Genomic DNA, 24,581 nt, shown 5'->3' with positions numbered 1-24,581 from the left:
GCCAAACTGCTGAGCCACCCAGGGATCCCCTAGCCTTTTCAAAATGATTATTTTTAGGGGCGCCTGGGTGGCTCAGCTGTTGAGCATCTGACTCATGATCTGGGCTCAGGTCATGATCTCAGGGTCATGATATTGAGCCCCAAGACAGGCTCCACACTTAGCAAGGGTTCTGTTTAAGATTGTCTCTCTGTCCCTCCCCTCTGTGCACATGTTCTTTTTCTCTCAAATAAATAAATCATTTTTAAAAATGATATTTAGATTATCATTACTAAACATAACCGCTAACACGCTGTCCTGAAGCATCTGCATTTGAAATGCTGCCCAAGTCCAGGGCTAGTTTGAGACCAGCAGTGAGAATTTGTTTTACATGAGTTTAACCAGTCAATGACCTTCCAGAAACGAAGGTCTGCTCCAAGGTGTCTCTCTGTCTCTGCTGCTAGAAACTTCAGTCATCTTGCCTCAAGAAAAAACAAATTTAGTTCTACAAGCATCTGTTACAGAGTAGAGGTGATGGCAACTGTAGGAAGGAGCAAGACTGACTCATAGGAAGAGTGTTGGGACCAAAGAGAAGGGATGCCCTCCTGAGGAGCCCAGCTGTACGGGCGCCCTCACATCTCAGGAGGTCTTGCAACACAGAGTGGTCTCTGCTCCTTACAACCCAAAAGAACCCACACAAGCAATCAGGGAGCAACAATGGAATTTCAACCCTAAAAGAAACCTCAGGGAGTGGCTTGCCTACAATGCTCATTTCATGGGTCAGAACTAACTGGTTCAGAATGCTAAGGATCTTGGGGCACCTGGGGTGGCTCCGAGGGTTGAGCATCCTACTTCTGGTTTTGGCTCAGGTCATGATCTCAGGGTCTTGGGATTGAGCTCCATGTCGGGCTCTGTACTCAGTAGGGAGTCTGCTCCAGATTCTGTTTCTCCTTTCTTCTCCCTCTGCTCCTCTCTGTCTCACTTGCTCTTTAAAATAAATAAATATTTTTATGGAAAAAAAACTAATAAAAAAAATAGTAAGGATCTTGGCCAAAGCCACACAGCTATGCTAGACTCCAACGTCTGACCCTTGATCTAGATTCTTATACCTTGTCTCCAGTTGGGAGGAGCCTTGGAGCTCCTGGAGAGGAGCTGCCATACCAGCACTTAGGGCCTCTGGCCTGGCCCCACACAAAGGAGATGGCCACCCCAATCTGTGAGTCTACGGGCTTCGCTGAAAACCTACAGGTAACCGACACCACACAGAACTCAATAAAGATACTAGTCATGATCTCTAGCCTGTGCAAAGCGCTTTGAGCCTGTATCCCTTAGAGACATTTCTAGGCTTGGGGCCCTAGACTCAGAGCCTGAGACAAGGATTCTGTCCAAGGGGAATAAGTACTATTGCCAAGTGCTCTCTGGAAAAGGGGAGTGGGAAGTCAGATCAGGTGGCAAAAAGAGCCAGTGATGGGATCTCAGCTGGAAACTAATGTCATTTGGTCCCTCAGGAAGTTCTGAGCACACACTGCACTTCAGAGCTGCCCCCCTGCCCACGTCGGCCTCAGTGGGGGTTGGCTGGGGCAGCCCCACAGGTAACCAGCTATGACCCATTAGCAGCCAACACTGACAACAGCCAGGAAAGGGGATCTGGCATGGCACCAGCAGCATCTGTGGCAGACATCCTGTCACTGGGGCATCATTACAGTGAAGACCTTGAGGCTTCACCGTGTTTGGGAGGCGCTCAGCTGGAGGGGAGCGAGGGATCCAGAGGTAGCATAGACACCGTGGAGGAACTGCTCTGTGAACCACCTGCTTCCTCACCCAGGACTGGCCACTTTCTGGGCCTTTCTCTCCTGGAAATACATTCCTATAAAGCCAGGCCAGGGCAGGCACTGCTGGCACACATTCTAGTCCCCAGGATGTGGTGGGGGCTGCGTGGCTGGGGCCCCAGTGCCCAGTGGAGAAGGCATCTTGTCTCTATGCCCACAAGCAGGCCTCAGAGGAATGCCATGTGTCCTTCTTCTCTCTCAGACAGAAGGGTGGACGAATGTCTGAGTAAAAAGGGCTGCCTTGGGGAGGTGCAGAGTGTCTACACACCCGATTGCCTGAAGATCGTAGCAACAGGCCATTTCTGCCTCCGATTCTGGAGTGGGGCATTCAGGACAAGGTCCCCAGTGACTCAGTATTGCTGGTTGGTAGCAGGCGTGCTGGTCTACCCACCTGGAACCCACTCACTGCCTTCTCCTTCTGGCCATCCCCCGGCGAACTGCCCCTTCCCCGCCCACAGACCCCGAGCTGCAGACCCTCAGTGGCAGTGCAGGCCCGGGCCTGGCAGTCAGATCGCTGCCCTCCACCATGGAGTCAATGCTGCAACTGGTTCAGACCAGGGGACGAACCGAGCCTCAGCAGGCAAAAGGCTCCTTCCTGCCCTGTGTGTGAGCTGGGGAGGAGGCTCCCAAGAGGGAGGGAGGGCAGCACCAAAGATGGGCTGAGACTCAGCTGTCAGCATCGGGTCACTACACTTCCGTCCCATGAGCCCACGATGCCCCATTCTGGCGTGAGTCAATTTGAGTTGAACAAGGGTCCTGCCTGATTAACCCCCAACAGACCCACATTCCAAAGTCTCCTTCTTTGAGTTACTACCACTCGGGACCTTCCTTGGCTGTTAGAGACAATTGGTACAGCCCCAAATCTGACTCAAGTTGTAGGACACAGGAACACCCGGGTGGCTCAGTCGGTTGAGCCTCCAACTCTCAATTTCAGTTCAGGCCATGATCTCGGGATCATGAGACCAGCTCCATCCTCAGCAGGAGTCTGCTTGAGATTGTCTCCCTCCCTCTCCCTCTAGCCCTCCCCTCGGCTCATGCTCCCTCTCTGTCTTTGTCTCTCAAATAATCTTAAAAAGAGAGAAGAAAAGAGTAGGACACAGAAGGAAGATTCTGGGGTGAGCCTTGGCCAAGATCAGGGCCCGTGCCTCACCAACAACTGGAGGGAAATCACTCACCCACGTCTCAGCTACCCAGTGGCAGACCTGATATAACTTTGCCCTCCAGCACTTTCTGCTCCAGAAGATTCCTGGGCTCTGAAACCAAGTGGTCAGCTGCCAAATCTACCTTCAGTGGGAGGACAGTGACAAGCTAGGACAGGATGCATCCATGTCGTGCTTTGCAGGGTTTATGCACATACTGACTTGATTCTCACAACTCTGCAGTAGGAGGACTACAGTCACAGATAAGAATAAGCTTGGGGAAGACACAGGGCTGGCCAAGGCCCCCCAGCAGGCAGGGGCCGATGCTGGAGCACCGATGGCTGTCGGATGGAGTACTCTCAGCAGCCGACCTCTCAGGTAGTGATGGGGGATCACCACGCAGGTTCTCAGCAGGCCTGGCCTCACTCTCACCTGAGCAAGCAGTTGAGGCTACTTGAAGGGGCCCCAATACCCATTACCCAAATCCAAACAGCAGACATAATCCAGATTGGGGGTGTGGGTGGGCCACTAAGTTATTCATAGCTGTGCTGCTGTGGTGTTTGAGTTATTCTTTCTATAGCCTTTGGCCACCATGAAACATAACTCCTTGGTATATGATGAAGGCAGAGCTAGAGGCCACTGCCCTGCTCCCGGCTGAGCCCCAAATGACCACTGCTCACACCCGCTGATGTCGAGAGAACATTTATTCCACGTGGTCAGCTCCGCAGTGACCAACGGAAATATCGAGCCTGGACACCTTCACACACGCTCCTGTGTAGCCGCATGGGGGGAGGGGTCCCCTCTTGTCCCACTGCCCCAAGGAGGGAAGGATCTAAGGACTCCTAGAACCATGACTGCCCCAGGGGAGCGAGCTCATGGCCCAGTGAAATGCACCCATGTGTGAACTCGTGGGCCCTCTCCTCATCCTCACCACCAGCCACCCCACAGCCTCCAGCACTTGACCCATCAGCCAGTCGACAAGTATTTCCTGAGTGTTCTGAGCCCAGGCCTGCACTGGGCCCTGCTGGGGTTCAAGAAGACACAGCATGCCCCTTGCCCCCAGGGAGCTCACAGTCTAGCTGGAGACTCAATGCACACGCAGACACTCAAGCATAGAAAACCGGATTGTTCAGAGGATGAGGATGGAGGGCCCAGCGGAGAAGAGGGCTCAGCAGGGCAGAGGAGGCACACATTTCAGCAAAATCCCAGGGAAGACAGAGAAGGTAACAGCAGGTGTGGGCTGCACAGTTACAAGGAAGGGAGGTGAGCTGACAAGCAGCGGAGAAGGGGGGCCCCATCCAAGAGGGCCAAGGATAAGAGCAAGTGGAAGCTTCTGAAGCACAGAGTACCTCCTCTTCCTCTGACACCCCCCCCCCCCGAGTGGTTTGTTACTCCAGGACAAGGCATAGGGAAGATGGTCCCTAAGAACCTATGTGCCAAACTGCATGGGAGACAGGACAAGTAAGGTCCCAGGCCAGGAGCTGGGGAGGCCTCTCGACGACCCTGACCAAACCCAGCTTGGCCCTGGGACCTCCCTCCAGACCAGCTCCACTTTAGATTTGATCTAAATCCCATGGCTACAGGCCTCTCCCCACCCCCAAGAGTTTCACTAAATAGAACCTGCACCACAATGTCTGGTTGTCATCAAAAACCCAGCCCAGCCCTCATCGGCCACACCTTTTCAGACAAGTGGTTCATTCTGAGGAGGCCAGGAAGCTCCAGGCCGACCTGCTCAGGGTAAAAACCAAAGTCCTTGCCCCGTCGCAGGCCTGGCATCCGTCCCTCCGGGTGTCCCACTATCCACCCTCTGGGGACAGAGAAGCTCCTCCGCCAGCCCCAGAGCTGGCAGGCACCAGGCACGAGGCTCCGTCTTCCTCCCCAGCCGACATCATATCCTGCCAGGCTGAACACCCTGTCCGGCAGGAGACAGCCACACAGGATCCCTCCCCCAGGTAGCCTTTGGCTCAAGCTCCTGCTCACCCCACATCCATGGAAATTCCAGCCTTCCCCTGCCACCCCCACAGTGAAATCAGAGCACAGCTTGTGTGGTGAAAACCAGAGCAAGCACCCCAAGCCAGAGAAGAGCAAACCCAACCCAGAAAGCCTCTGGCAAGGCCTGTGGGAGGGAGGAAAGGTTCCAGAAGCCTGATGCACTGTTAGGCCCTGGAGAAGAAAGTGACTAGAAGGGTCCCCTACTCAGAATTCTTTATTCCTGAACGAGGGAAGGAAGTTCAGCCGGGGGGAGGGAGTAATGCTACTTGTATGGTGGCCCAGACTCTGGGCTCTCGGTCAGGTAAGGAAAGAGTGGCGTGTTAGGTCCTGGGGCCAAGAACCTCAGCCTGGAGTCCAGGAGCTCTGAAATTGCTTGTAGATTCTTGTGTCTACGTGGGTATGCATGTTTTCCTGGGGAGAAGGTTCATAACGTTTGTGAGATTTTCAAAGGGCTTCGTGCCCCCAAAGTATTAACCATTGCTCTGAAAGGCAAGTGAACCCTGTAGGTATGGTTTACACCTGGGAGAAGGCTTTGCCTCTAGAGCCAGGTCTGCTACCAACTTGCTGTGTTCTCTTAGGCCAGTTACTTCCTGTCTCTGGTGGGCCAGGCAGGCGCAGAGAAGCCGGCTCTCCACACAGGCATTGTCCCCGCTGCCACATGATAGTGGAAGTCTATGGCCAGGCAGCCAGGACGAGCTCTTCTCTCGGCCGTGACTCCCAGCAGGTCGGGGAAGGGGGGGATTTTCCACCAGGGCACAGAACCTGCCTCCAATTCCAGGCTGCACGGGTCCCCTCTGCAGGGCACCTCCCGAGGTAGGTCTTCTTAGGGGATGTGTCCTCATGCCAGCGGGCAGGCCCCCGTAGGGCCCCATTCCTAGTCTCTGTGCCCAGATGTGCCTTACACACTGCCCAGAGGTCCTGCCCACTCCACATCTGTTCATGGAGACAAAGAGACCAGGGTCAGGTCTGGGGCTGTGACACGACCCTGCCCAGCCATCCTTCAGCTCCCCCAACTCTGGGGCTAGGCGGAAGAGGTCAGCTGGGCCACCCTGCACTTGTCCAGCGTCTGGAGCCAGTCCTCTCAGCCCCCTACCCAGCACACCAGGATTATCAATCCCATTTACCACCAAGACAACTTGAGTTCAGGACATTCGAGCTCCAGATGTCCCAGGTCCTGGTTGAACCTCTTTATCTCTGCCACTAAGAAGTAGGTCTACATAGCAGCAGCCACCTGGTGGCAGGCCGAGGGCCAGTGATTCCCAAGGAGCCACGAAGCTCTAAGGAAGGGCAGCGGGTGGAGACGGGTCTCCAGCACCTAGCAAGGTGGTGGCACAGGTTGGGTGCAGTGCCAGGGCTCTGTGAGTGCAGGTCCCCTCCAAGCCCCCAACTCCCTCCCTCCAACCCACTACTGTGGATGCCGTGGCCCGCTCAGGCACCCATGCCACCCAGAGGCCTCACTGCCCAGGATCCTACCACCTGGTCTCTAGTCACATTCCCACCAGTAAGAGATTCTTGCAGGCTGTGCCACACAGATGAAAGGTCTTGGGGGCCAGGCCTGCACTGTTATAACACTAAGTACTGGGACACCTGGGTGGCTCAGCGGTTGAACGTCTTCCTTCAACCCAGGATGTGATCCTGGAATCCTGGAGTTGAGTCCCACAGTAAGCTCCCTGCATGGAGCTTGCTTCACTCTGCCTATGTCTCTGCCTCTCTTCTCTGTGTGTGTCTCTCATGAATAAATAAATACATCTTAAAAAACAACAACAACAACACTAAGTATTAAGTGACATTTGGAGTAAGCTTAGGTGAGCCTCAGTTTCTTCATCTGCTAAATGGCTGAAGAAGCCTGTGCTCTGGAGCACCAACTTGGAATCAGGGGTCTGGGGGCCAGTCCTGGCTCTCCCCTTGGTCAAGCCCCATAGTTCGGCGCCTCATTTTCTCTTGCCAAGATGACCCCACAACCCTCCAGGCTCCTTGCTCATCCCATTTTGATCTGTCCTCACAGGGCTTCAATTTCCCTTTGAACCGTATGTCTGAGATCACTGTGCTCTTCTCACTAAACATCTTGGTGTCCTTTCCCCCTGGCCACAAAGTCCTCTGTATGGCAAATGTGAGCCTCCTCTATCTGACCCCTGCCTCAGAAACCCTCCACCTTTGCTCTCCCCAGAGCACCCCTATTCATCCCCAGAACCCAGTTCAAGCCATCAGACTGCCTTGGGTGATACCTCCCAGGGCACTCTATAGTATGTCCCCTAGGATGGTCTGCATTACTTGTGTGAGCACCAAGTGTCACCCCACCAGGCTTTGTGTCTGTGCCTCCTGCCAAGAGCATGGCACCGTGCCTGGCACACCAGGGTGCTCAATAAATATTTCTGGACCAGTGACATCACCCTCTTTTACCTGGTAATGTTTAACTACAATCCTTACAATATCCCAAGGAGAAGTTCCTTGTTAAACCCAGCTCACAGAGGAGCAAACTGAGCCATGAAGTGAAGTGTCTTCTCAAGTACACCAGATAGTACACGTTGGAGCTAGGAGACCTTGGGGGCTGAGGTGGCCCAGGCATTGTGGAGAGTGGCCCTCTCCACGGGGCTCTCCGCTCTGACATTCTGGGAATGAAGATCTAGGAAGAAGCTAGTCACAGACCCAGAGCCCAGTGCTCCCCACCTCCCACGCCTGTCCCCCCTAGCCCCTGCCCAGGCCCAAGAGGGGCTCTGGATGGCCCTTGGGTCTCACCTACTCTAGGCCGGGTGAGCCTGAGGACGAAAACCAGCGCGAGGGCAGCTGTGGGTGGCCAGCCGGAGGGTGGAGAAGACTCGGGAGGAGGTGGCCCAAGGCGGGCCACGGCCCACTCTTTCAAGACCCCAAGCCCACCCTCCTGGTCTCCGGGGATCGCATCCAGAACACGGGCCGCAGCCCCACGCCGGCTCCAGGAGTCCCGGGCGCGGCCCTGGGGCAGGACACAGGCTGCGGCGGCAGGCCTGGCGCGCATCATAGCACGCGGCCTAAATGGGCCGCCTGGCCGTCGGGGCCGTGGCCATGGCTGCGCTGGTGGGTCTTGAGCGAGCCCTCGCGCGCGAAGCTCTTGCCGCAGCGCGCACAGAAGTAGGGCCGCCGCTCCCCGAACACTCCGGGGCGGCGCGGGTGCGGCGCGGGCATGCGCGCGTGGGTGCGCTGGTGGTTGAGCAGGAAGCGCGGCTCGCGGAAGCAGCGGCCGCACTGTGCGCACTGGTGCGGCTTCTCGCCGCTGTGGATGCGCTGGTGCGTGAGCAGGTTCTGCTTGAGGCTGAAGCAGCGGCCGCACTCCGGGCAGGGGAAGGGCCGCTCGCCGGTGTGCGTGCGCTGGTGCACCTCGAGGTTGTGCTTGACGCTGAAGGCCTTGCCGCACTCGGGGCACACGAAGGAGGCCGCGCGGCCCACCCCGGCGTGCGCCTTCTGGTGCCGCACCAGGCTGGGCTGCTGCGAGAAGGTCTGGCCGCACAGTGGGCAGCGGTGAGGCTGCTCCTCCGCGGGGTGGTGGATGACCAGGCCTCGCTCGTCCCCCAGGCCCTCCTCCCCGTCCCCCGCAGGGGACCCGCCCCCCGAGGACGCCAGCTCTGTCATGGGCGCTTCCAGCCGCAGTCACCAGCCCCTGGGGAAGCAGAAGCAGAGAGAGGAGTCAGGGGAGGGTCGGGGGGTCCGAGGATCAACCGGCCCCCAACCTCAGGGAGGACATTGCATGGACTTCCCGCAACTTCCTCATCTGCCCCTCAGTCTTGTACAAGCCAGTGCTTCCCTGCCGGAGTGCCCTTCTCTTCTACCACTTGATCACAGCCTTCTCAAGTGCCACCTCCTCCCAAAAGCCTTCCCTGACTCCTCCAGCCGTCCTGAGCCTTGGGGCCCAACCCCACGCCCTCAGTCATCACACTGAATGCATGCCACCTGGGTCGTGCCCAGGGCCTCCAGGCATGCCTTAAGGACAGAGTGGTCTCCTTCCTTTAGCCCCAACACCAAGCACCGCACCTGCCAAAGCAATCACTATATCCTGTTGGGCAACTAAAAGAGGTTTCTAGTATTGGGAGTCAGCCTGTGCCTGGATAGGTCTTAACTCTCCCACCAGAATCTCAAGGGGGGGGGAGGGCGTATCCTCAATTTAGAGGGAAGGATGGGGTCACCGGTGGTTCAAAGACATTTTTGAAAAGCTGAAAAGAAACAAAACAAAAACCCTGTAAACTTGAAAGTAATCTCAATTAAACATTAAAAGCAGCAGCTCTTTGTTTATCAGAATGAGGCTTGCCAGTAAATGGTTGCAAATCACTGAAACGGAGTGTGAGCTCCCAGGGGCTGGTCTCAGCTAGATTCCTCTTGGCATCCCCAACATACCAAAGCCTGGCCAGATCCTCAACAAACACCCAAGTTCAGCTCCATCCCATTCATGCTGGTTCTGCTGAGTATCCTCTTCCCCAGGGCACGGTGTTCCTCATATAAATTGTTTCCCATTGTCCTCACAGCAACCCTGGGGAAGCAGCAGCAGTTCTTACTGAGCCCTCCAGTATAGATGGGGTAACTGAGGTCAGCTTACTTGCCCAAGGTCACACAAGGTGAGCCAGGACTGGGCCCTAAGTTTCCTGACTCACTGTCAAAAGCTGTTCTCAATGTAGCAGCTGCTCACCAACTAAATGCCCCTCAAAATGCACATGCACACAGACACAAGACCACCGCAGAGGCATAGACACCCAAAGCACCATGGCTCCTGCAGGGCAGAGTCTGCTGCCGTTACCTCCATGCCCCCCAGAAGACCTAGGGCCCCTGCTCCTGCAGAGCACGGGGGCCTGCTCCGGAGCTGGCTGAGCTGGCACTCCCCTGCAGTCCTCCACCCCCATCAGGGACCTAGACCTCCAAGCAGGCCTTCTCCACACTTTCAGAAATCACTGCTTACCACAACCTCAGTCGATCAATCTGCAGAGTGGGATCTCAGAGACATCCCCTTTGTCTCCCCCTACCCTCGGGCCAGGGTGGAACCCACACCGCCTCCCACCCCCCAGCAGGGGACCGTCCTCCAGGCAATAGACCCCACCCACAAAGCTTTCCCCAGCCGGCGGCATTGACATTTGCAGAGGCAGACCATCACCGTCCCCTTGGCCAATCTCAGCCTGGCCTTGTCTCCGGGCGGCCTCCTGGCTCTCCCCAGCTACCTCCCTGACTAAGGCCTCCGACTACGGGGAAGGTCTAAAGCGACGGCCCCTTTGCCTCCCCCAAGTTTCTGCACCCCCTCGCGCACTCACAGCCCAGGCTGCGCCCTTGCTCCTCCGGTCTCCAGCAGTGGCTCTCTCCTCTAGAGTCTGCGCTGCCCAGCGCAAATACGGTAACTCTCCTGCAGCGACTCCCGCGCCCCTTCCCCCTCGCCCCCATCAAGACGGCCCGCCTCCCGCACCGCTGTTCTCACCAAATAGCTGCATTCATCAAAACAGCTGACCCCACCCACCCGACCTCCGCGCACAACCGTGTCAACTCCCGCTGCCGGAGCGACCCCGGAGAAATATGGTAAACTCTGCGTCGCCACCTCAACCCCCACGAAAATACGTAGGCCTCCCACCCGGCTGCCGCAACCCACCTCACCCCGCGGCGAGCCCCGGCCCCCTCGGGGCGTGGATGCAACCCACCCCCAGCGCCCGCAGCACCCCCGGGCGCACCACGCAACCCAGGATAAATACGTAATTAAGTCGCGGCGCTCCCCGCCTCCGGAAAGGGCTTGCGCGGCTCCCGGCAAATACGGTAGCGCCCGCAGTGACCCGCCCCCAAGGGTCCGGCACCGGCCTCGGTAAATACGGTAATCTCCCGCCGGGCCCCGGCCCCGGCCGCCCGGGACCCACGTGGCGCCGCCTCCCGAGCCCGCCGTCTCCTCCGCAGCGCTGCAGTCGCCGGCGTCGCCGCAGCCGCACAGCAGCCCCGTGAGGCTGGGAGGTCTAACTCGCCGACGACCTGGCTGGCGGAAAAAGGAGGGCTGCGAGCGCAGGCAGGAGACGGAACCGGGTCGCGCGCCGAACGCCCCGCCGGGCGGGACCCCCAAGACCCCCGGCCCCAGCCATTCCCATTTCGGGATCCTCCGAGGGCCCAAGCCAGCGGTTCGAGCCTCTCCCTCACCTCCTCACCCTAAAGCCACGCCACCCTGGCCAGGCCCACGGGCTGCCCCCAGAGCCCGGGAAGCAGGGTGCGGGGGCGCTGGCCGCAGAAGCCTTTCCCTGCGACAGAGGGCAGGGGGTGCGGGCAGGGGCTCCTGCCGCGAAGCCTCTCTGAGCCGCTGTCATGCGTGGGAGACCACCGTCCGAGGGGCAGAATCCGGGTTGCCCCAACTAACCGGGCCTCCCCCCCACCCTCTGGCCGGCTTTATGCCACCAGGACTGCTGGGGACACGAAGAAAGGACACTTCTACCATCCCCGCCTCCTCAAAACCGGACCCATGCCGATCAAGCCCAAGATACGCCATAAAAGATAACACCTCTAACACCCCTGCGGACACGGCTGCACTGAATTCCAGCTTTCAAACGTCCTTCAATAATAATAATAATACCCTTTACCTACACATTACTTGGCTTTTTACAAAGCTTTTTCCCACATATTATCTCGTGAGAGCCTCCCAATAACCGTGTGCCGTCTAAGTTGTATAGGTGTCATTATCCTATTTTATAGATGGGAAAATAAAATAAAATCGAAACAGAGCGGCTTCCCCAGAAACTGGCAGCTCTAAGTGGCCCAGCCCAGATGGGAAGGGCAGGCCCACCACCTGGCTCACTCTCCCTGGCACCCCTCTGGTACCTAGACACCGCCGACCCCCCCACACACACACAGAAAAAGGGTGTGATGATCATGACAGGAAATAATCTTGTCCAGAGTAAAAAAATGCCTCTGATTTTACACTTCATAGATACAGAAACTGAGGCCAGAAGGGAAAGTGCTAGAGGAATATGAAGTAGCCTTTTCCTCTGTGGCGCCTGCTAGCTGCCAGGTGGCAGACCAGGAGGAGCTCCTTACAACAGATGGTGGATGTGGCTGCTGGGGTGGCATGCCCCTGAGGAGGGGGCTCTGGGAGACACAGGCCTCCCAGCCCCATGAGGCGCCTCCCCTCCCACCCCTCCACAGGTGTTCTGTGTGCCTGGCCTGGGAACTGTAGAATTCCAGGTGGGGTCCCCCTGAAAATAAATTCAGTCCCTATTCTCAACACCAGACCTGAAGATCAGGCCTGCCTGCTTTCACATCTCACTCTACAGACCAGTCTATCCCAGCAGATCTGCGTCTGGCCTCTCCGGGGCCTGCCCCACCCCACCCCCACCCCACCCCCACCCACCCCACCCCACCCCATCCTTGCTGCTCCTGTGTCAACTCACTGAGCTAAGTGGGACTTCCTGAGTTAGACATCCCAAGGAGATTGGTATTTAAAATTGAGGTGCCAGGGAGGGAATTCTGGGAAGCCAAAAGAAATGGATCCACCAGGACAGAGGTTCCCATGGCATTGACAGAAGGATCCCCTAACTCCTGATGACCTACACCCACACCCTGCCTAGGTGCTGGAGCATTGCTCACAGAACAGCCACACCTCCCACCTCTCCAGCTCCTGTTGCAGAAGTTGCCACCTGCCAGAGCCACCAGTGTTCATCCCTTTTGTGGGCTACAGGAGAAATGGGGACACTTAGTCAATGACCAGGTTTTTCAGAAGCAAAACCAACAATGTACCTGAGGATGTCACCCATATTTTTAGCAGCATTTTCTAAGTAAGCTGTGCCAAAGTGGCAAGGCACACAGCTGGGGGACAGGGGTGGGAGGGAAGCAATACCATCCAAAACCCACCCCGTCTCAGTAGGCAATGCCAAGGGCCAGGGACTTCCAGAGGCCTCCATTCTCTGCTCTGCCAATGCTGAGTCACTTCATTTCTCTAGTTTCGTACACATGCACCCCCACCCCACCCCCGACACTCACACATCTCCCCCCACGGTTCCATATGCTGTGATGAACACACAGAGTGGAGATGTGGAGGCTTTCTGCAAATGAAGCCATGCTTCTTCCCACAGGCGGGGCCAGTGGCTGGCATGGCAGCCACCATCACTCCACAAGGCTAATGTGACAGCTGGACATTGGACCCTAACAGAGGCCTAGGTTGCTCACAGCCGAAGTGTCCCAAAGAACGGCAGGCTCGTGGCCCCCTGTGGGTAGAGGTGTGGACAGCTGAGAGGAGCCTTGCACCATATCCCTCCCACATACCGGGTGCATGCTAGATGCACAGTCACCCCATCTCCTGGAATTGGACAGCGATCACTACACATCCCCTCCCAAAGCATCTTGTGCTGACTTCAAGTTGGGAAGCCCCTTTCTTTTCCCACCACGTTGTGAGCTTTGAAGGGAGGCACTGTGTTTTCAGCATCTCTGCATTCCAAGTGCACAGCGTCTAATGACCCCTCAGCCAACCTCTGTTGAATGAATGAATGAATGAATGAATGCAGGTCTCTAAGCCACACCTGGTAGCCATGGAGGGAAGAGAGGGACCCACGCACAGCCAGCATATGATGTAATGTAAGGAATGAGGGGTTGCAGGCACAGCTCCAGCTCCAGCACCGAGGGCTGGGACACTCTGCTGACACCCAGCTGGAGATGGGCTGTGGGTACCAGGTCTCATCTGCTCCAAAGTTCTCTTTCCTTGTCATTGAAACCCACGATGTGACCTATTTGGCCACGCCCTTAAACTTGCAGCTGGCCTATTTAACACAGGTGGAGACTTCCTCTTTATGGGATGGAGCTCTGTTTGGGGAAAACCCGGTTCTTCTCTTCCCATAGTAAACTTCCACTGGTAAAAATGCTGCTTGCATAGCATTTAACAAACATGGAGTTTATTAAAATAATGATTGTAACTGCTATTTATCAGGTGCTTGCTGTGTGCCAACCACTATACTACATGCCTTACAGAGGTTACTTGCACAAGGTCCCATAGCCTAATGGTAAAGCCAACATTCAGCCCCAGAACTATCTGACTCTATTCACTGCTCCCAACAAAAGAAAGCTCTTTCTAGATTTGGGTGGTGGCTGGGAGAGAGACAACATTTCTACTTCTCAATGGGACCATATTCCTAGAGCTACTCTGTCCAATAGCCACATATGGCTATTTAAATTTATTAAAAGAAAATTGTAAATTCAATTCCTCAGCCTCCCAAGCCACATTTTAGGTACTCAGTAGCCTCATGTGGCTGGTGGCTATGGTATCAGACGGCTCAGTTATAGAACATTTTCATCATCACAAAAAGTTCTAGTGGACAGTGCCTGTCTAGGGCACCCACCCCCTCCAGATCTGAGTAACCTAGGAGATACCACTCTCTTTTTAACCCCAGGGACAACCTACAGGATACCATTCTCTTCTCTGCCATGATCCAGTAAAAGCAGTGACATGTGAGAATGTACTATTTTTGGCTCCAACACTCCTCTTGCCAAAAGGTGTATATATATATATATATATATATATATATATATATATATATATATAGCCTATATATGGATTTGGCATATATATACACACACACACATATATATGTATGTATATGTATTTTTTTTTCCTACCAAACTACTTAGAGAATAAAAGGAAAAGGTCTCAGCAGCATCCCCCCCAGTCCTGCCAAGTCCCTGCTGGTCCCGCTCTCTCTGTTGTTACCCACTGGCCTCCCAGCCTGTTCTCCATTGGGCGGCTCCTCAGGGCTTGGGCTGGGCAAGCAGGAAGCCCAACCCTCCCGAGGAGGCTGCCGGCTTGCTGGTCCACTCAAAGCTTAGGTTGCTTGCCCAAGAACCAGCATTTTCTGAGTTCCTTGATCATTTTTCTTAACTCCCAGCCAGCTTCTAACAAAGAACACAAGGATGACCTGGGCATTCCGGGAACCTCAGCCCCACCAAGCTCGTCTGGCCTGTTAGAAGCTTGGCCATGGGTCCCCACCACAGACCTACACTTACCTGGAGGCGGACAGGACAGAAGTCCTTTAAGATCCTGATTTTCACATGGCTGTCTCCTGTTCTCCCGCGAAACCCTTTTATCTTGGCAGCTCTAGAGTATTGGGGATTGCACACCACTAAGACAGATCCGATCTTGTCTGATTGTATGGCATACCTCCTCCTAAGTACTCCCTGGCCTACTTTTATTATTTTAAAATGAAGGGAGATGAAAAATTGAGGTTGACAATGCAAGGCCACCCTTGGAGAAGCCTGATTGTGGCAGTGAAGGGCTTGGCTAACAGGAGGCCTAGGGCCTTGGTTTGTAACATGCAGTGGCCAGTCCCACTGCAACATCCCCCTGCCCTGTATCACTGTCCTGCTGTGGTTGCTGATGTCACAGTAAGGCTAAATGACATAATGAACAAGAAAGCTTTAGTAAGGGAGCTGGGGCTGGGACACTTTACTCGAGAGCCGACTGGACAGGTTGTTCTGAGCTCCATGTGTATTAGTGATTTTCCAGGAAGGTTCGTGATCTCAAGGAGAGGGACTGCGACTGCTATTGGCCGAATTTGTCCCCCTCCTAATTCATATTTTGAAGCCCCTGACCCCCAACGTGTTGGCATTCAGAGGTGGGTCCTTTGGGAGGGAATTAGGGTTTAGATGAGGTTATGAGACTGGGATCTTCCCAATGAGATTAGGGTCCTTAAAAGAAAAGGAAGACACCAGAGGGCACCCCTCCCCCCCGCCCTTGCCTCGCCATGTGGGGGCACAGAAAGAAGATGGTCATCTACAAGACAGTAAGCAGGCCCTCACCAGGCACTGAATCTGCCAGACTGTGAGAAATAAATGTCTGTTGTTCCAGCCCCCAAGCTGTGTTGACTTTGTTATTATGGCCAAGCTGACTAAGACAATGGCTTATTCATTGCAGCATCCTGGAAGTTGGGTACAGTGCCTGGCACACAGTAGGCTTGCTTAGTGAACCAGTGTGCCATCCCCCGACCTGGTCAGTGGGGCATACCTCTCGGTAATTCTTCGCTCTAATGGATGTGGCCCTGTCCCCCCATGACCCGAAGCACCCATCCGTGAGGATCAGTCATCTTGGGTTAGCCAACAAACCTCATGAATGTGCACGGGGAAGCAAGCAGAGATTAGGTCTCATTAACCCCAAGTCCTACCAACACAGCTGTTGGATTTGGCTTGATCATTAAACAGAGGCCATTTGTGGACAACACCCTCTATTGAACACAAAGTCCCACCTGACAGATCTTGTGTTTGCCTGTACCACCTCTCGGGCATCTGATCCCACAGGGCCCCAGGGTCTGGCAGGTCCGCCCTTGTAGACAGCAGCTTTCCAACGCAGGAGTGGTACTCTGGGATGTCTTCCTGGAGGAGGCGGGCTTGCTTGAGTTGGTCTCAGGCTTTGCTAAGTGGTAACATGGAAAGGGCATGAGCAAAGGGCCCATGCTCAAAGTGGGTTTTGCTGAGATCCAGGGCACTTGGCCTCTGTGAGCAGGGCAGCCTGGGAGAGGAGTTATGGGAGGGGGCAGGCATTCCAGGAAGGTAGGAGAGCACCTAGGGCCTAGAAAAACCCCGCTGGACCCTCCCATAGGTGGCAACAATGGGGCACAGATTGCCCAGTGGGAGAGTTCACAGCAGGGGTCCTGATGGAAGACCTGGACAAGGGGTGGGCAGCATGGCTGAGCACTATTCCTGGCGCTGTGTTACCCAGGTAAACTGGATCACCTCCATAGGTTTTTCTGTGATGCTACAATAATTAGGGCCCCTGCCAGATGAAAGGAAGGCAACAGAATCTGAGAAAGTGGTGACCAGAAGCCAGGTGAAATCCGGCAGCTCCTGGAGAAGTTAGCAGGCCCAGAAGGAGGCCCCCCTCATTTTGCTCCCACCTCCAGCTGTCCAACTCTAGTACCCCAACACCCACCTCTCTGCAATTCCCTGCCCTCCTATAGGAGGACACCAACCAAGGCCACAGGCCCAGGCTGGAGCCCTGGGTCCTTCTGTCAGTGCCAAGGCCCCAGCACCTTGCTTTGGAAGGGACCTCTGGGGGACGGGGTAGAGTTTGAGGAGGATAAGTGGGGAGATATATTGATTTGGAGAGGGCAAGGGAATACTGCTGTCCAGCCCCAGCAAGGACTAGGCACGGGGAGTTGCTATGCTCGTGGCCAAAGCTCTCCATCCTGGTCCCGGGGTGGAGGAGCAGCTGGATGTTCCAGAGCACACACAGACCTGGAGTTCCAAAAGGGCGGCTGACAAAGGACAATGAGACCACGTGAGACAGTCAATCCTTCATTTTTCTCTTCTGTGACACTGGCATTGATAAAGGCCCAAGTTGGTGCCGGCCATGGGGATGCCCAGGACCGCTAAGTAGGAGCAGCACACGTGGTTGTGTCCTGCTGCAGGCCCCTCCCCAAGCTACCACACCTCAGCTGCCACCACCCCTCTTGTACCCCAGTCAGACCACCACACACACACACCAATCCTAAGGCCCCATCCACCATGACTGCACCCCTGGCTTTGGGGGCAGTCACGTCGGGAAGGACCAGGGAACTGTTCACTCCCTCCAAAGATACACACTGAAGGGCCAATAAGTGTGGGCTCTGGGACTAGGCCTGCCCCTCCTCAGCCACTGGCTGGCTTCTGTCCTTCTATGGCTGAGTATGTTATCTGGCCATCCCGCAGCCTGCCCCCTGACAGGCTGCTGCCACAGATGCTCAGTCCAGCCCCTGGGCCACTTCACACAGGGAAGCCCCTCCCGGAGCCTGGCAGCCCCCTCACTCGGGGCCTGAAGACTGCGCTCCCGGGTCCCAAGGCCCCTTGGGCACAGGCAAGCTCCAGAGTGAGGGCTCTTTCATCTTACCTCCTCCCTTGGCCCACCCTGGGGCCTTTACCTGTCCCCTTTGGGAGGCTTCTAGAATTCTGTTCTCTAGCCTTGGGGGCCTTGGGGATATCACCTGTTCCCAGGGTTTGACCCCCAGGGGTTGCAGAAACCCCCATTCAGGCCACACACACCCCCACCATCCCCTCCCGCCCCACCCCCCCCCCACGAGTCTGCCCGGAGTCGGGCACGCTAAAGCGCCTGGTCCTTGGCGCTGGGGGTGGGCGCCAGGGCCCCCCGGTGCACACGCTGGTGCTTGAGCAGGTGCTGCTTCTGGCTAAAGCCGCGGCCGCACACGGTGCACAGGTAGGGCCGCTCGCCCGTGTGGTTGCGCCGATGCCGCGTCAGGTTGGGCTTCTGGCTGAAGCGGCGGCCGCACTCGGGGCACGGATAGGGCCGCTCGCCCGTGTGGATGCGCTGGTGGATGGTGAGCACCGACCACCAAGAGAAGCTCTTGCCGCACTCGTTGCAGATGAACTGGCGGGGCTCGCCGGGCCCCCCCAGGCCCGCCCGCGCCCGCCCCCACGGCACACCCCCCAGGCCCCGGGCCGGCTGGGGGTCCTGAGGCTGCGCCGACAGGCCCGGGGGTGCCTCGGCCTGTGGCTCGGAGCGTGGCGCCGCATCTCGCGCGGCCTGCCCGGGGCGCTGGGGCTCGGCGGCGGGGGCGGCGGGGGCGGCGTGCGCGCGCTGGTGGGCCCGCAGCGCTGCGCGGCTCGAGCAGCTCTGGCCGCAGCTGGGGCAGCGCGCCGCCTGGGCGCCCGGCAAGTGCGTGCGCTGGTGCTTGAGCAGGTGCTGCTTCTGGCGGAAGCTGCGGCCGCAGTGCAGGCAGGGGTGCGGCCGCTCGCCCGTGTGATTGCGCAGGTGTCGCGTCAGGTTCGGCTTCTGGCTGAAGCGGCGGCCGCACTCGGGGCACGGGTAGGGGCGCTCGCCCGTGTGGATGCGCTGGTGGATGTTCAGGGACGACCACCACGTGAAGCTCTTGCCGCACTCGTTGCAGATGAACTGGCGCTGCTCGCCAGGACCCGCGGGGGTGGTGGCGGCCGCGGCGGCAGCGGTTGCGGCCCGGGGCCCCGCCTGGCGCCACCAGCCCTGGCAGAGCCCCAACCAAGCCCACTCGGGGCGACCCCGCGGCGGCCCAGGCCGCAGGCGACAGCTCCGGCGGGTGGCGGCGTCCCGCAGCAACTCCTGCAGCCCAGCGCGGGCGCCCTGGCGGTCCCGGGCGTGCGCACGCTGGTGGATGCGGAGGCCCACCTGGTGGCGGAAGCAGCGCGCGCACTCGGGGCACGAGTGGGTGGCGGGCCGCGAGTGGGTCTTCTGATGCTTGAGCAGGTGCTGCTTCTGGCTAAAGCGCCTCGCGCACTCTGGGCAGCAGAAGGGCCGCTCGCCCGTGTGGTGACGCTGGTGGCGCGCCAGGTTGGGCTTCTGGCTAAAGCTCTTCCCGCACTTGCCGCACAGGTACGGCTTCTCCCCGGTGTGGGTGCGCTGGTGGATCTTCAGGGACGACCACCAGCTGAACCTCTTCCCGCAGTCCAGGCATACAAAGTGACCCTCGCCAGCAGAAAGAGCCCGGCCTGCCAGACCCCTGGCCGGCTCAGTGGGAGGAGCCCACCTTGGGCCCCCGGTCTCCTCCTGTCCCCCCAAGGCTCGGGGCTTCCCCATGGTCTGGCATGGTGCCAGGGCCAGATGCTGCTGGAAAATGTTTTCCTTATCCTTCTCGGAAAGCACAGCCTGAGGCACCAGTGTCTGCAGCAGCCAGTCTGGCTTCTCTTGCTTGATCTTCATCACCGGCCCATCTCCTGCCAGAGGCAAAGGGAGAGAGGACAAGGAGAGTCACTCACTGCAGGGCCGGGGGTGGGGGGTGGGGGGGGGAGTTGGAGAGGAAGAAATGCTGGGAGGGCAGAGCATAGAAAACGCGGCAGGTGGAAAGGATGCAGAAGGAAGCGTGTAAGAGGACTGGAGGCAGGAGGCAGGAGGGCAGGGAAGGTAGAAAGGCCAGTAAGATAAAGGCAGGTTGGGATATGGAGAAGAAGTGCAAGAAAGGAAGAGAGGCTGTTTGGAGGCCACCCCTCCTGCCCTGCCTTCTGCACCTGGAGGCCCAGAGATGCAGCGAAGGTCTTCCCACCCAGGGAACAAGCAGAAAATGGCCAAGCCTCAAAGTGTTTCATTCTAAGAGGAGCCATGTGCTGGGAGCTTGCTAAGTGAGTGCACACCCAGTCCCTCAGTGGTGGGGTGACCAAGGTCCACTTCACCACCAGGCTCTTGGTGGCAACAGCCATGGTGCCTGCACATCTCACCTTCTTGGACCTTGGCTGTTTGGCAATTTCACCTTTCTTCAACAGAACCAAGAACAAGAAAGTATGCTATAGGAGTGCTTGGTCCCTCTTGTGCATGGACAGAAGCCATGATGGAAGAAGTCTGCTACAGACACTACACACAGACTGTAGGATCCCACTTACATGAAGGTCAAAAGCTGGCAAAACTAATGGATGAGTTAGAAGGCAGGATAACTCCTGGCCTATGGAGGCACTGCGATGGGAAGAAGGCCTGAGTGGGGGAGGATGGGGACAGAGGGAGAGCCAGAGACAGAATTTTAAGTAGGCTCCACGGAGCCAGACACAGGGCTCCATCTTATGACCCTGAGATCATGACCCCGGTGAAATCAAGAATCGGAAGCTTAAGGGACAGAGCCACCCAGGCGCCCCATTGTTCTTTCTCTTCATCTGGGTGCTGGCTTCATGCACATGTTCACTTTATTTTTTTTTTAAAGATTTATTTATTTATTCATTCAGAGAGAGGCAGAGACACAGGCAGAGGGAGAAGCAGGCTCCATGCAAGAAGCCCGACGTGGGACTAGATCCCGGATCTCCAGGATCACAACCCGGGCTGCAGACGGCGCTAAACCGCTGCGCCACCGGGGCTGCCCATATGTTCACTTTTTAAGAATTTGTAAGAACTTGTGATCTGTGCACTTCTGTGTTATACTTCAACCAAAAGTTTATATTCAGCAAAAAGTAGGTGAAATAAAACAGCTATGAACAAAAAGGAGAAATTCTAAGTAAGTTCTGACAATAAAAAGACAACAAAATAAACCCAAGGGGGGCACCTGGGTGGCTCAGTGGTTGAGCATCTACATTTAGCTCAGGTCAAGATCCTGGGGTCCTGGGATAGAGTCCTGCACCAGGCTCCCCACAGGGAGCCTGCTTCTCCCTCTGCTTGTGTCTCTGCCTCTGTGTCTCTTACTCTCTCATGAGTAAATAAATAAATAAAAATAAATAAACAAACCCAAGGGAAGTAGGAGGAAGGAACTAATAGACAAAAGCAGAGACCACAGGGTAAAGGGAACAGAGAGAAATAAAAAGGATTCTGAAAATCCTAAAATCCTAATTAATGCATAAATGTATCATTTTGAAAAATCTATATATAATGGATGATTCTGTGAGACAAAATAAATTAACAAAACGAACTCAAAAGATTTTTAAAAAATGTCCTAAAAGAGACAGAACAGAAAGCTAGCGTTCTACCTCAAAAATGGGCAACTGTAAAAACAGGTTCTACTAAAATTTCAAGGGAAGGGTTGTCCGCAGCTTACATAAACTATGACAGTGACTGGGAGGGGAGACAGCCCACAAGCTAGCATGATCCAGAGTCAACAAGACAAGGGCAGGCAGGAAATTATAGGTTTAGAGTTTGAAAGCAGACACCAAAAACAAGCAAAAAATATTGGCAAAGCAAGTTCATCGGCATCAAAAGAACAACATAGCATGACCTTGCTGGGATCTTCCCAGCAAAGATGGCTCAATATAGCTCATAATACTGACTTTCTAAACAGGAAAAAACCTTACATAATCTCAATACATGTAAAAAGTCTCATATGATAAAGTCCAACATCATTTCTGGAGGGAGAGGAGGAAGAAGGGATGGAGAGAGGGGGAAGGAAGCTCTCGGTAAACCAGGCATATAGGAAATACTCTTAGGCAGACAAAGAAGCTATTCTAGAACCTGCAGTTATCTTATAACCAAAGGCATGGGATTGGAATACCGTTCAGGTTAGGAACAAGATGATGCTCACCATCACTGCCACTCTTCAACATTGTCCTTGAGGAACTAGCCAAAGCAGAGGGGGAGAAAAGAAAAATATATATAAATATTGGAAGGGAAAAGCGTCATTTGCTGATAACTATTAACACAGAATGTACAAGAGAATATACTGACAAAATATTAGAAATAAGAGTTTCGACAGGGTGCCTGGGTGGCTCAGTTGGTTAAGCTGCTACTCTTGATTCCGCCTCAGGTCATGATCTCAGGGTGCAGGGATGGAGCCCTGCATCAGGCTCTGCACTCAGCAGGGAGTCTGCTTCAGGATTTTTCTCACTCCCTCTGCCCCTCCTCCCTGCCCCTCCCCATCAAATAAATAAATCTTAAAAAAAAAAGTTTCAGCAAGTTTGCCAGATACAAAAACAAATAAAAATTTGTACCTTTAATAAAATAATGGGCTTGATACACAGGCCAGATACACATACAAAACTTATATAAAGGAAACTATTAAACGTTATTGAAAGGATAAAGAAAATGTAACTAAAAGGGCAGATACATCATACTCCTAGATGAGAAGGAAGGAAGCTCTTCACTCCAAAACAATGCTTAAATTCAGTGTAATCCTAATTCACTGAATTATAAAATTTCTGATGTGCATAAATCATCCAGAAAATTCTAAAAATGAGCAAGGAAGAATTTGGCTTAGACAAAATGGAAAGCTGAAATACTAGCACTGCACACCTATGAGAACAAGCAAAACCCACAATGCCACCAACACCGAATGCTGGTGAGGACAAGGAGCCCCAGGAACTCTCATTCACTGCTGTGGGGGCTGCAGAGCAGTACAGCCACTTTGGAGGACAGTTTGGCAGTTTCCAACAAAATGAAACGTACTCTTAGGGCCCAATCATCACTCCCTCCCCTGAGTATTTTCCCAAAAGATTGAAAACTTCTGTCTGTACAGAAACCTGCACACAGATGTTTGCAGCACCTGGAAACTACCTAGGAGAACAAATGCACCTGTGTGTGTGTGTGTGTGTGTGTGTGTGTGTGTGCAGGCGCAAGCTGAGGCAGGAAGTCAGACTTCTTGGAGAACAATTTGACAATGCTTATTAAAATTATAAATGTATGTTTAATAAAGATTTGTTGATTTATTAAAAAAAAGAAAAAATAAAATTATAAATGTAGCAGAACCTCTACTTTCTCTACCCAACAGTTTCACTCTGGGTGTTCATCCTAATAAATACATAGGAGCGTACAGAGGAATGTCCACAAATATTTACTGCAGAGCTATTGGTAATTAGCAAACGCTGGAGAACAATCTCATTACCTGTCAGTAATAGTCACACAAAATGATCACTCCCTTCAGAATATGGAAGAGTATGCGGCAACTTAAAAAAATGCTTAGCTAAGAGCCGTCTATATGCTGATGTGAAGATTGTCAAAACATTTTAAGATAAAACAAAAACCAAATTGAAAAACAATGATCAGTCAGTCGTCTGACCCAATTTATGAAAACTACAACTATACCTCTCTATGTACAAATATGCACAATCCGGGAGGATCTGGGGCAAAGCATGACAGTGGGCACCCTATAGATGATGCAGACAATCCAAGGACTAGAGGGGAGAAGTCAAAGGGGACCCTCACTTTATCTGCGTTCTTTGAATTTTTATGACAATATTCAAATATTAGGATCTTAAAAATCTTTATTTTTTTTAAAGATTTGTATTTATTTATTTGAGAGAAAGAAATAGTGAGCAAGGAGGAAAGGGAGAAGCAGGCTTTCCACTGAGCAGGGAGCCTGACACAGAGCTCAATCCCAGGACCGAGCTGCGCAGGTGGCCCTAAAACATTTAATTTTTTTTAAACAAAAACCTCACTTAGAATCTGGTGGCCTTTGGTTCTAGGGCCAAAGAGCCCTGCCTCACTCACAGCCTCAATGGCCATTAAGAGGACACGGAAACGGATGTGGTGACCACGGGATGGGGTGGGAGGGTAGGGACTCAGAAAGTACCTGTGAGGGGCCCGTTTTCCTCTTGGCAAAACAACCCTGGAAGCACCCCACCCCCAGGTGCTTGGTTATGAGAAATCATTTTAGCAGGAGTCATAATTGGAAGATGAAATTGGAGACTTAAATTGCATATTGGCAGGAATTGAATACCCAATAGTAACTAGTTTACTTGACTATTAGAGGGTCTCTGTGGATGCGCTAAAATGTTGGCCAGCTGAAGTATGTAATGGGACTAGGTGTCCAAACTAGCAGTCAGGAGCGAATCTAAAATCTACTCAGGTGTGGGGGCGCCTGGGCAGCTCAGTCAGGTATAAGTGCCTTCGGCTCAGGTCATGATCCCAGGGTCCCAGGATTGAGCCCCAGGATCGGGATCAGGCTCCCTGCTTCTCCCTCCCGCTCTCCGTCTCTGCCTGCCACTCCTCCTGCTTGTGCTCTCTCTGTCAAATAAATAAATAAAATCTTTCAAAAAAAAAAAAAAGAAATGGTATATTTCCTGTTATGTATATTTCACCACAATAAGAAAAACACATAAAATAAATAGAAATTAAAGGGTGCTTAAAAGAGGTAAGCTTTAATTATCTCAACAGTTCTGCCACCCAGAAAGAGTTCCTCTGCACCCCTGGCCAGCCGGTGCTGGGAGCCTACGGGGTGCCCGGAGCTGTCCCCAGCCCCCCAGTGCCTCCGTCCTCCAGGGTCAAAGCCAGTGTTCTTAAGACCCAGGAGTAAGGTCTTCCCTAAGATCCCAGGGTACCTGAGAAGCT

At 54.5% G+C, this 24,581-nt stretch overlaps 2 protein-coding genes across 23 annotated transcripts in view; both read right to left on the bottom strand.

The window, feature by feature from the left end:
- LOC112664020 (zinc finger and SCAN domain-containing protein 2) overlaps positions 1-17,931 on the bottom strand; it is a 28,784-nt gene extending 10,853 nt beyond the window's left edge. The window contains exons 1-3 of one of the 12 annotated variants that reach the window (XM_049095061.1): positions 16,135-17,931; positions 7,673-8,567; positions 3,631-5,869 (exon numbers count right to left, since the gene is read on the bottom strand). In XM_049095061.1, the coding sequence (XP_048951018.1) occupies positions 7,928-8,539 (612 nt within the window). In that variant the 5' untranslated portion in view covers positions 8,540-8,567; positions 16,135-17,931 and the 3' untranslated portion in view covers positions 3,631-5,869; positions 7,673-7,927. The other 11 variants (XM_049095054.1, XM_049095063.1, XM_049095062.1 and 8 more) reach the window with 11 other exon arrangements.
- The window catches only part of ZNF775 (zinc finger protein 775), a 26,966-nt gene continuing 20,310 nt past the window's right edge, over positions 17,926-24,581 (bottom strand). For 8 of the 11 annotated variants that reach the window (XM_035699631.2, XM_025453088.3, XM_025453099.3 and 5 more), the window contains 2 exons: positions 21,841-21,875; positions 17,926-19,567 (listed from right to left, as the gene is read on the bottom strand). In XM_035699631.2, coding sequence (XP_035555524.2) covers positions 17,964-19,567; positions 21,841-21,862 — 1,626 coding nt within the window. In that variant the 5' untranslated portion in view covers positions 21,863-21,875 and the 3' untranslated portion in view covers positions 17,926-17,963. The remainder of the gene's footprint in view (positions 19,568-21,840; positions 21,876-24,581) is intronic. The other 3 variants (XM_025453146.3, XM_025453139.3, XM_049095052.1) reach the window with 1 other exon arrangement.

Source organism: Canis lupus, chromosome 16 (genome assembly GCF_003254725.2).
Source record: "Canis lupus dingo isolate Sandy chromosome 16, ASM325472v2, whole genome shotgun sequence".
Taxonomy (NCBI): domain Eukaryota; kingdom Metazoa; phylum Chordata; class Mammalia; order Carnivora; family Canidae; genus Canis; species Canis lupus.
Note: the sequence above shows the minus strand (reverse complement) of the source record. Positions and strands in the feature narration are given on the sequence as shown.